General features: G+C 36.5%; 2 protein-coding genes across 2 annotated transcripts; both read left to right on the forward strand.

The window, feature by feature from the left end:
* Window positions 1-2,516: 2,516 nt before the first annotated feature.
* Window positions 2,517-3,596, forward strand: LOC310927318 (chemokine XC receptor 1-like; the record flags this gene model as incomplete). Its single annotated transcript, XM_083889612.1, has 1 exon — window positions 2,517-3,596. One exon carries the CDS (start codon window positions 2,517-2,519, stop codon window positions 3,594-3,596), a length of 1,080 nt encoding a protein of 359 aa, XP_083745738.1.
* A 2,012-nt stretch (window positions 3,597-5,608) lies between these two features.
* Window positions 5,609-7,768, forward strand: LOC310927320 (chemokine XC receptor 1-like; the record flags this gene model as incomplete). The annotated part of the gene is made up of 2 exons (XM_083889614.1): window positions 5,609-6,544; window positions 7,613-7,768. The coding sequence occupies 2 exons, from the start codon at window positions 5,609-5,611 to the stop codon at window positions 7,766-7,768; spliced, it is 1,092 nt and encodes a 363-aa protein (XP_083745740.1).
* Between the last annotated feature and the right edge of the window lie 4,288 nt (window positions 7,769-12,056).

Genomic DNA, 12,056 nt, shown 5'->3' on the forward strand with positions numbered 1-12,056 from the left:
GGTTGAAAGACACGAACAAGAAAAACAGAAATCTGAGATCAATAGATGATATATATTTTAGTTTTTTTAGAAATAAGCCTTCGCCGCTGTTTTGCTTCGTTAAAAGTAATATTAGAATATATGTAAACGTCAGAAGAGCTCGTGAATATGTATTTAAATCCCAAACGAGCTGGCTGTTACAACTGATAATAATCTAAAATTAAATTGTATAAAATGTAATCTTTTCATGTTTTGATTAAGATAAATAGTTGAAATGTAAGTATTATTATTATCATTATTATTATTACTACTAATAATAATATTAATAACAATGATTTATTTGTATTACATACAGAAGATATCCTGGCCTGAGCAGATTATCCTTATTATTACTATTACTAATAATAATAATAATAAAATAGTAATAACAATAATTTATTTGTATTACATACAGAAGATACTCTGGCCTGAGCAGATCATATATATATACATATGTAAACATATGTATATATATATATATATATATATATATATATATATATATGTGTGTGTACAGTGCTATGCAAAAGTTTGTAAATGTTCATGATATTCCTTTATAAATCATTGGTTGTTTGGATAAGAAATTCCAGTTAAATATATCATATAGGAGTAAAACACAGTGATATTTGAGAAGTGAAATAAAGTTTATATGATTTACAGAAAGTGTGCAAGAATTATTTAAACAAAATTAGGCATCTGCATACATTTAGGCACCCTTGTCATTTTATTGATTTCAATACCTTTAGCACCAATTATTGGAACTCAAAATTGGTTTGGTAACCTCAGTGACCCTTGAGAAAGGGTATATTTAGGGAGGCCAATTGTAAGTGTTTCTCCTCTTTGCATCTTCTCTGAAGAGTGGCAACATGGGAGCCTCAAAACAACTCTCAAATGACCTGAAAACAATGATTGTTCAACATCATGGTTAAGGGGAAGGATACAGAAAGCTATCTCAGTGATTTAAGCTCTCAGTTTCAACTGTGAGGAACATTGTGAGGAATTGGATGACCACAGGCACAGTTCTAGTTAAGGCCTGAAGTGGCAGACCAAGAAAAATCTCATATAAGCAGAGGGTAAGGATGGTGAGAACAGTCACAGTCAACCCACAGACCAGCTCCAAAGACCTACAGCATAATCTTGCTGCAGATGGTGTCACTCTGCATCGTTCAACTATTCAGCACACTTTACACAAGGAGATGCTGTATGGAAGAGTAATGCAGAAAAAGCCTTTTCTCTGCACCCGCCACAAACAGAGTCCCTTGAGATAATGCTAAAGCACATTTGGACAAGCCAGCTTCATTTTGGAATAAGGTGCTGTGGACTGATGAAAAATAGAGTTATTTGGGCAAAACAAGGGACGTTATGCATGGTGGAAAAAGAACACAGTATTCCAAGAAAAGCATTTGCGACCTACAGTAAAATGTGGTGCCGGTTCCATCATGCTGTGGGGCTGTGTGGCCAGTGCAGGGACTGGAAATCTTGTTAAAGTTAAAGTAAAAGTAAATCTTTCAACAAGACAACGACCCTAATCACTGCTCAAAATCTACTATGGCATTCATGCAGAGGAACAAATGCAACGTTCTGGAATGGCCATCTCAGTCCCCAGACCTGAATATTATATCCATGCTCGGAAACCATCAAACCTGACTGAACTGGAGATGTTTTGTAAAGAAGAATGGTCCAAAATACCTTCCGCCAGAATCCAGACTCTAATTGGAAGCTATTAGAAGCATTTAGAGGCTTTTGTGGTGCCTAAACTTATGCACATGCTCAATTTTGTTTAAATGATTCTTGCACACTTTCTGTAAATCATATAAACGTTATTTTATATTAAAAAAAATCTTACTTGTAACGTAAATCAAGATACTATAATATATAATAATATAATAACTAAGAAATGTTTTACCTGCAGTATATTGTCAGAGAGACAATCACTTACTTCTGTGATTCTGAATTTCACATGAAATCCAAAATGTAATGGCATCAGAAAAGAAACCAGCTAAAGGGAACATGTCTTGTCACATGGTCGAATCACGTGTTTGGATGATCTGAAAATTATGTTTGACTTCTTTTTACCTTGGTGGTCAGTACCTAAGGAACACATCCTAATTCACAGAGGTTTTCGCTGCATGACAGACTGGTGTGTGCACAACTGTTGTGAAGGTAAGGTATCTTGATTCTTTGTTTCTCTCTCCACAAGGCTGACCCTGTCAAAAGTGATTTTATGGCAATTTTCTATATACTCTAGCAGAGCTATTGTGACTTTAGTGTCAACGTTTTACCCAGCCATATTAGGAAGAAGGAAATGGTTATCATCATAAAATATTTTGTCATAAAACCTTTCCAGACAGAATTTCTAAGATGTTTTCTTGTAGATGATGTGCAGTAATTGCTTATGAAAAGTTATATTAGTTCTGCATTGTGATGCAAAATGTTGGTTATTTATTGATTAATCCCTTTTATTTAATTCAGATTTTCTTCTTCTTGCTGAGGAAATAATGGCTACCACTGAAGATTTCATGGTCCTAAAAACCACGGACAGTAACTCAACCTATTATTCCACCGACTATGAAGATGAACTGTGTGACAAGTCTAGTGTCACAAAGTTTGGAAGCGGCTTCACTCTGGTTTTCTACTCCATCGTGGTGATCCTCAGCCTGTTCGGCAACATCCTCATCATTGTGATTCTGGCTAAGTTTGAGAACCTCAAATCTCTCACCAACGCTTTCATCCTGAACCTAGCTGTATCAGATCTTTTCTTCACCACCGGTCTACCCTTCTGGGCCTACTACCACATATACGGCTGGACTTTAGGAGAACCTGCATGCAAAATAATCAGCTTTGTCTTCTATGTTGGTTTCTACAGCAGTGGCGTCCTCCTCATCTTGATGACTGCTCAACGCTACATAGCTGTCATGTACCCTCTGTCTGACATTATGTCAACCACAAGTTTCTACGGTGTGTTAGCATCTGTGATCATTTGGGCCGTAAGTATTTTGATAGCCAGTCCAGCCTTCATGTTCACCAAAGTCACAGACCACAATTACTGCGGCTATGCAAATTCCCACTGGAGCTTATGGGGGATCTACCAGCAAAATGGTCTCTTTGCAGTGAGTTCAGTGGTATTCATTTTTTGCTATTCTCAGATTATTTGCAGGTTGTTGCGTCCTAATGCCCAAAGGAAAAAAAAGAACAAAACTTTGAAACTCATTTTTATTCTCTTGGTAGTTTTCTTTGTGGGATGGGCACCATACAACATAGTGATATTTCTACAGTCAATGTCTTTCTGGCACAGAGAGGAAGTCGACTCAAAGGATTTGGTTGCACTTTGTGAAACACATAAACCTCTGGAATATGCTTTTTACATAAGCCGAAATTTTGCTGTCTCTCACTGCTGCCTCAACCCAGTGTTTTATGTGTTTGTGGGGGTTAAATTTAAAAACCACTTGAAGAAAATGCTCAAGAGCTGGTGCCACAACAGCAGTAGCAGCAGCAGCAGCAGCAGCAGCATCACCCGCAGCAGACACAGCCGACTTACACTCACATCGGTAACAAGTGGGGAGGAGTTTTCTATGTAGCTGATGTCTTTCTTAAAGAGCCAATTCAAAATGATATATGTAACATGCAAATAATTGAAATCCACACATGTTACGGGCTCATGCATGGTTCATTTTCTGTAACTTTAATTTATAGCACAGCCGAGGAGCTGCCTCACAGAGCCACTAATGTGGATGCATTATTATTAATCAACAGCTTGCTGGCTCATATTCCTAATTAGCTGATTTAAACTTAGTTTATTAGCAACAACACTTAACAGGCAGAGCGCTGGGCAGCAACTTCATAAACCATGTAGACAAGACATTTATTTGCCAGACGGCCAGAGAAATGTAGTCAACACGACTTTTACTACATGGCTTGGTTGTTTGTACCAAACACAGAGGTCACTCACACAACTGTTTGTAGAGTTTACGGAGAGTGGTGTGAATAAGAAATCAAGTGAGCTGAGGAAGTCTCTGTTGATGTTTGTTTTCATACATTCCAGTTTTGGGATGAATAAAGTACTGTGGACTTTTTTAAGCAAAAAAAAACACCACTGTGTAGGGAGTAGTACGTAACATATTAGACCACTTGTTATCAATAGATGACGGCTTAAAAGCCACACTGTACCAGAATTCTGCAATTCCTGGTACAAAAATGGCTGCCTCCACCACAAAAGAGCAAAAAGTGGCATCCTCTGTCACTAAATCTGAATCCAAAAGAACAGTGAATTTTTCTGTGATATAAATAAAGTATCTATCTATCTATCTATCTATCTATCTATCTATCTATCTATCTATCTATCTATCTATCTATCTATCTATCTATCTATCTATCTATCTATCTATCTATCTATCTATCTATCTATCTATCTATCTATCTATCTATCTATCTATCTATCTATCCATCCATCCATCCATCCATCCATCCATCCATCCATCCATCTATCTATCTATCTATCTATCTATCTATCTATCTATCTATCTATCTATCTATCTATCTATCTATCTATCTTTGGAATGTGGTATAACAGGAAATTGGCAGTTTGAAAGTGCTGTTGATAACTTTTAAGGAACTGCATGATTTAAACATGTAAGCTTGGAGCACAGAATGATTTCCTTGTTGAATACGTGTCATTAAAAAACAATCTGGAGACAGAATGAGGTCCTAATACAAAATCATATACAATGGTCATGTCTGCGAGTGTTTTAGTCTATTTTACAATCAAAATGTGTTTATATATGCTTTCAAATGTATGCTTTTATATTGTTTGCTCATAATTAAAAGTCTTCATAATCAGAAGTCATCCATGATTATTGTGTAATGTATGTGCTAAACCTCTGATGTGTAAGAAATTAGAATTGATTGATTGTGTGAATTCTCAAACAAATACAGTGAAGAACATTATCAGAAAGTGAAACGGTCCAGTGGTGGTTTGCAAGTCAGAGCAACTTCAAAGTGAATAAAACTGTAGCTAACAGTTGTTGATGTGTTCTCAAACTATAAGATTTGTGTAATAATACTTTTGATTGCATTTAGATTGATGACAATGCTACACTGGCTGTGTATCCAGTCATAGAGACAAGGAGGATATTAAACAATCACTGAGCCTGCAACATTCTTGTCAAAAGTGTTACTTATGTGTTCATAATAAAGTGTATTTTGTTGTAGACGTTTTTTGTTGTTATTTTTTTTTTAACATTTCTATATATTTCATGTTCCTTTAAGATGATTTCAAAAGCACCCCCCTCCCCCCCTTGAATTCAGAAAGTTCTTTGAAATGATGATGTAGTACGACTATGACTTACTTTGAAAGAAAAAAGAGGAACCAGGCGTTTACTTTTAAAGCCAAGTTCTTTTTCTCCACAATACAGCAAAAGACAACTCCGTTGGAAGTTCAGGGTAAGATGCTTTGTACTTATTATAATTAAACGTTTGTACATACGTTTCTTTAGATATCCTGAGATTCTTGAATAAAATCAAAAATGCTCAAATTAAAAATCTGCCCTGGTTCAATTACATTTTTGTGCTTCTGTCTCTTAGAAAATCCACAATGAACAACTACACTATGAGCAATGGAGGGCTGGGCAACAGTGAGGAGCCTATATATTTTTGTGATGACATGTTTGACTTTGGAACCATCACTGGTGTGTTTTTCATTTTGGTCTTCATCCTCAGTGTCACAGTGAATGTCCTCCTCCTGTGTGTTATTTTTATTTACGAGACCCTGAAAAATGTCACAAATCTCTTCGTCCTGAACTTGGCATGCTCGGATTTGCTCTTCACTGCCACACTTCCGTTCTGGGCCACCCATTATCTGCACCACTGGGTATTTGGGGACTTTCTATGCAAATTTATGATTGCTGCATACTTTGTTGGTTTGTACACCAGTGTCATTCTGCTGACTGCTATGACTGTGGATCGTTTTATTACCGTGGTGCTTCACAAATGGCCAAACAACTGTGAAAGAAGGCAGAGGTGTGCAGTTATGGTATGTGTAGCTGCGTGGCTCATCAGCATCGGCGCGTCCCTTATTGATGCCATCAATGCGAAGGCAACACAATCACATAATTTGATTATATGTGAGTATTTCTCTCAGGGCGATGCTGACAAGCTGGGATCCTTGCTCCAGCTGTCACTTCTTTTCCTCCTCCCATTTGCCATCATTGTTTTTTGTTATTCTGCCATCCTCAATACAGTTTTGAAGTGTTCGAACCGGAAAAGGCACAGGACTGTAGTGGTGGTATTTTGTATTGTTGCTGTCTTCTTCATCTGCTGGGGACCTTATAATGTTATGATTTTGCTTGAGGGGTTTTATAAACCCAAAGATTGTAATGCGGAGCACAACTTCAACATTGCCTATCATGTTTGTGAGATCGTCGCATATTCTCACTGCTGCATGAATCCTCTGCTGTACTTGCTCTCACAAAAGTTGCGAAAACACCTGTTGCATCTTTTACCCTGTGACAAAGTGTTGAGGAAGAAGGAGGTGAGAGGACCAAAGACTATTATTCAGAATGCAACACAGAACTCTGTTATACTGGACATGCAACCCCTAAAGACATCCCCTTAACAATCAACCAGTTCTGTGTGAAAATGCCGAATTGAATTGTAACACATTGAACCTTCAAATATGTACATAAAAAAACATTATAAATTAACATTGCTACGTTGTTGCCATGTTAAAATGTATTTAAAATTCACTTTGATTGTTTTTACTTCTTCTTTTTAACTAAAGGTTGTGACAGAACATGAGATCATGTGTTGCAGAAGAGTTTTTCCTGTGGTTGAATTCCCCAGAACAAGAGTGTAATTGTAAATAACTGTATACTGGATAAACATTACTGGATGTCTTAAAGGACGTCAGAGGTAATTCTTTTTTAATTTAAAAGTGTTTTTACATGTACTGTATGTCTGTTAAATTCCTGTGATCATTCACCCCAGGTGTAAGCGTGCCAGATATATTCAGATACTATTGTTCTGTTTTAATTGTAAATCCCACTAAATACTTGAAACTTTAAAATGTAGAAGCTTTTCATTTCCCTGAAAATGTTGTTATTTTTAAACCGCATATGCTTTTCCCATATATTCTGGATGTGTTGCAGTTAAGTGATTGAGAAATAATTGTACAATATGGTCTTTATCACTAAAATAACAACTCTAATGGTGGCGTGAGAATTTTGGACACCACAACCATACCATGCTATCAAATCCTAAAGAAGAATGAATATGTTGTATATATATTCAACATATATGTGTGATGGAGAAACTATGCCTTCAGTTAACATCAAAACGTAATAAGCTGTTTAGTTTGTCCACTGTGGGCTATTGTAAATAGATGGGGGTTCAAAATGTCAACATTAGTAGAGCTGACCCATTTTGATCTATCTGATATAAATATAAAAGGCTCATTTATAAGAATTTATAACAAATTAAGTATACTTATTTCTTCAATTTCTGCCAAATGACGAACATGTCTCCTAAATTTGACGCACTGGACCTTTAATATAATTGAATACAATAGAACTGACATGAATGGTAAATGGTGCATCTACAGCATGTGCAGCACATCATTCATACCCATTCACACCCTGCCAGCAGGAGCAACGTGGGGTTAAGTGTCTTGCCCAAGGACACGTTGGCATGTAGACTTGTGGAGCAAAGAATCAAACCCACAAACTTCCTGTTAGAAGACGACTCACTCTACCACTGAACGTGTCATTAAAGCGGACCTAGACCGGAAGTTCCAATTGACGCTGTTTTTTAGTGTGTATCTGCGTCATTACCTTGTTTATGAAGCCCTGAAGTTTGGAAACAAACAGTTCAGCCATTGCTGCATTACATCCGGTTGCGTACATTGAACCGCAGAAGAAGAATAACGTCAGTTGTGGAGGTGTTTCACGAGCGACAGTGTCTTCTGACTCTGGGTCTGACTCCGGGTCAAAGTCATAAAAGGGACTGCGGCGGGGAGTCGTGACGAAGCTATTTTTAAACATTGTTAAAACAATGTTTTGATAATAAGTAGCAGTGCATCCATCGCTGAGTCTGAGTCATAATGACCTTGTAGATCTCGGCTTCTCACTCCTGGTCCTGGGGAGCCACTGTCCTGCACGTTTCAGATGCTTCCCTGGTCAAACACACCTGATTCAAATGGTCAGCTCATCAGTAAGCTCTGCTGAAGCCTGATAACGAACCATTTATTTGAACCAGGTGTGTTGGAGCAGGGACAAAACCTAAAACATGCAGGACAGTGGCTCCACAGGACCAGGAGTGAGAAACCCTGCTGTAGATGATCCAGATTATCTGATTATTATTTTATTTTTATAAACGACTGTCCAAAAAGAAATACTGTAAAAGAAAGAAGAAATACTGTATGGTCTAATTTAAAAAAAAAAAAAAAAAAAGAATGTTATTATTGTTATCATAAGTGAATAAAAAATGCAAAGAAATTATTTTTCCTTTGCTTTTTTCTTGGTGCGTACCTTAAAGGGTTAATAATACTTTTTTAAGCAGATATGATTGCAACCTTGTTATACAGTGGTATTTGATAGGGTTAGGGATAGATAGATAGATAGATAGATAGATAGATAGATAGATAGATAGATAGATAGATAGATAGATAGATAGATAGATAGATAGATAGATAGATAGATAGATAGATAGATAGATAGATAGATAGATAGATAGATAGATAGATAGATAGATAGATAGATAGATAGATAGATAGATAGATAGATAGATAGATAGATAGATTTTGCTTACTAGCTGTATGTCAAAAATGATTACGTGCACATCAGATGTTATATCTCTGTCCACATCTGTTTCGTCCCCGCCTTCATACGTGTAAGCACCAATTAGCCAGGCAACGCTCCCACATGGGCCCACTGTAACTGCGAAATAAAGCAACTCTGAATCTTGTTAATTAATTTCTCCTTCTTCTGTTTTACACATGAGCCAAGCAAATACGTGAGGATGACCTCATCTGATTGAACACCCAAGTATTTTTGGTTGCTTTTCCAAAATGATATGTCAACACAGTCCCATTTTTCTTCTTTTCCTTTAGTCCAAATCTCTTAACTATTAGATATAATGCGTTTCTCTAGAGCATTGTCAATATACTTGAACATGGTTGAGCAGCGCAGCCGTGATGGCTCCATAGGGGGTCCAGAGAAGAGTGTACAGGGACAGCTCAGTGGGCCACTGTAACAGCACTCATATCTGTCTCTGGGGGTAGATTAAGCTTAATTAACTAAACCATCCAGCACGCTTGGATGAATGGATACAAGTCAAGGGCAGAGTAGTCGCAGGCATGCTCGCACATTCTCTGGCAGGCACTAGGAAAAATAATATTATTTGTGTGCTCATGTAAGTGTGGCAAAAAAAAAATGATCCACTGCAGATGTAACAAACTTGTGTGTAGAATTCAATGAGCTTTGTAATTTGTGTGTATTTATTTTCATATGCAAAAATACTCTTAAATACACAACTTGACAATTGCTTAAAAGAACCCTCTAGGACCATGGTTCTCAAACTGTGGTATGTGTACCACCAGTGGTACAGAAGTTTCCTCTGGTGGTACCTGGAGGAAAATCAGAAATACTGAGCTGAGGAATTTTGACCAGAGTGCATAGAAAATAAAACAAATAACAAAAGGACAGAGGTGCACAGAGTACACAGCTAAATTTTACTCAAGTACAAGTAAAAGTACTACAGTCAGATGTCTACTTAAGTAAAAAGTACTGAAGTACTTGTTTTTGAAAGTACTTGAGTATTAAGAGTACAAGAGTACGTTTACTAAATATTGCATTACTACTGCCACAGTGCTTACATTTATGTATAGAAACGTCCTACATGGAGTTCTGAAAAATGTTCATGTTAATACCTTGAAGAATGTAAAAGGAATTGAAAGTAAAATCAAGTCATTTTCATCTTTTTACCTTTTGTGTTGCTTTATTTAACATTTCTCACTTGCCCACAAGGCAATAGCACAATAGCAACGCTGGTTTCACATGGTTTTGTCTCTCAACTAAATCTGACCATGGAGTTGTTTTTTTTAGTAACGTGTACTTATGAATAGAAATGTATTGGAGTAAAGAGTACAATATTTGCCTCTCAAATGTACTTGAGTGAAGTCATGAGTACTCCCCAAAAATGATACTCGAGTAAAGTACAGATCCCTGAAAATTGTACTTACGTACTGTACTCAAATAAATGTACTCCGTTACTGTCCGGCTCTGCAAAAGGAATTATTATGAATGAAATAATAATAATTAGAATCACCTTATATGTCACTCCACAGAACCACTGCTCTGGGAAATAGAATAAATACAAATCTATCCAAAACGGTAAAAAATTGCACAAACAAACATAAACCTTCCATTATTATCAGTAGAAAAATAGTGAACAAAGTGAAAAGAAAACAAATGAACAACTTAAATTAAGCAGTTATGAGACTGTTCCCAGGTATAAGAAAGAAGTGTTTTCAGAGCTCTGAATACAAAGATAGAACTTAGAACATAGAATACTGGCAGACAATTCCATATGTTGAGTCCTCACTAAGGCATTGTCAACTGTGGATGTGAAGTGCATTAATTATAGTTGTGTTATTTACACCAAACCATTTGCTTTTTTAAATCTTAGAGGGCAGTGAAATCACATACGTGCAATATTCTGTGAAGCACTAAGTGTGGTGATACTGAATTTGAAAAAAAAAAAACTACAAAATAAAAATTACTTAAGCCTTTAACACCTAAGCCTCAAAATGTCTGTCTGGACTTTATTTCTTTTTTGCTTATTTTAATCGTAATATGGCCACACAATCTCCTGTGAGTAAGGGCTTTTGCCCATTTTTTTCCAGGATTTCTTTCAGTATCTGGCAGTTATTTACAATTTACTGCATGGTAAGATAGTGTATTAACCATAGATAACACTTAGATAACACTTTATAATACACTATAAACACACTATAGTACACACTTTTAGCATTAGTTAAGCATTAATACATTGAATTCATCATTTGTAACTCATGAATACTCATTAGTATATAGTTTATAGACACGGTTATACATGTTTTACTCATCCCAGCTCAATCACAATTGATTCGGTTCATCCCGCAATCCTACATACAGGTTCCTCTGTCTTCTCAAAATAGATGTTATGATGCCTCGTATTTAATATTCATGGAAGATAAAGTGCAGGGTTTTTATTATAAGAATTAAAAACAGAAAAGACCAAACTAGAAAAAAACATCCACCCTGCAGAAGAGACAATCTCAGGCATCTCATTTCTTATCTTCGAGTCACAACCATCTCTTTTCCCAGATCATTTTCTTAGCAAATGATGTTGTTCACTCCTGTTTTTAGCCACAAGCTAAACATCTGTTGTTGTTTTCTTATGTCTTCTCTGCTACTAGCCCTCCCTGGCCCTAACATTCACTCCCTGCTCTTTTCTCTTTTCTCCAGGGCAACTATCCCTCCTTTTTTCACATTGATATCTCTCCTTTAATTCCACTTATCTATAACGATAATTACACCAACCATATGTGCATTTAACTGATGCCTTGCAAATGTGTAAATATCTCTGTGTTTTGTACCTAATGTGTGTTGCTAATAAAGTCTTATTTCTTGTTAATCTGGACGGTGAGGGAAATGTGTGCAAATCGATTGAGTGTGTCAGGCCTGTCAGTGCAAACAACTGTTTTAGTGGACAAATATGGACGACTTAATTCTCGTATGACACACACTGGCATGTATGACATTTCACTAATGCACATCATCCTGATCAAATTTGTCACGGGAATAACATTTCTCAAAAACGGATTACACTCACTGGCTGAACACATTAATTCATATACACACACACACCTTTGCTTTGCTCGATCACAAAAGGACGACATGTTTTGGGATCCATTCTTTTAAAAAATAAAATTAAAAAATAAAAAAAATATTTCATAGAACCATTTTTTATGATCCATCCTGGCCTATTTGCCACTGTATTTCTGC

Source organism: Microchirus variegatus (genome assembly GCF_963457635.1).
Source record: "Microchirus variegatus genome assembly, chromosome: 5".
Lineage (NCBI taxonomy): Eukaryota > Metazoa > Chordata > Actinopteri > Pleuronectiformes > Soleidae > Microchirus > Microchirus variegatus.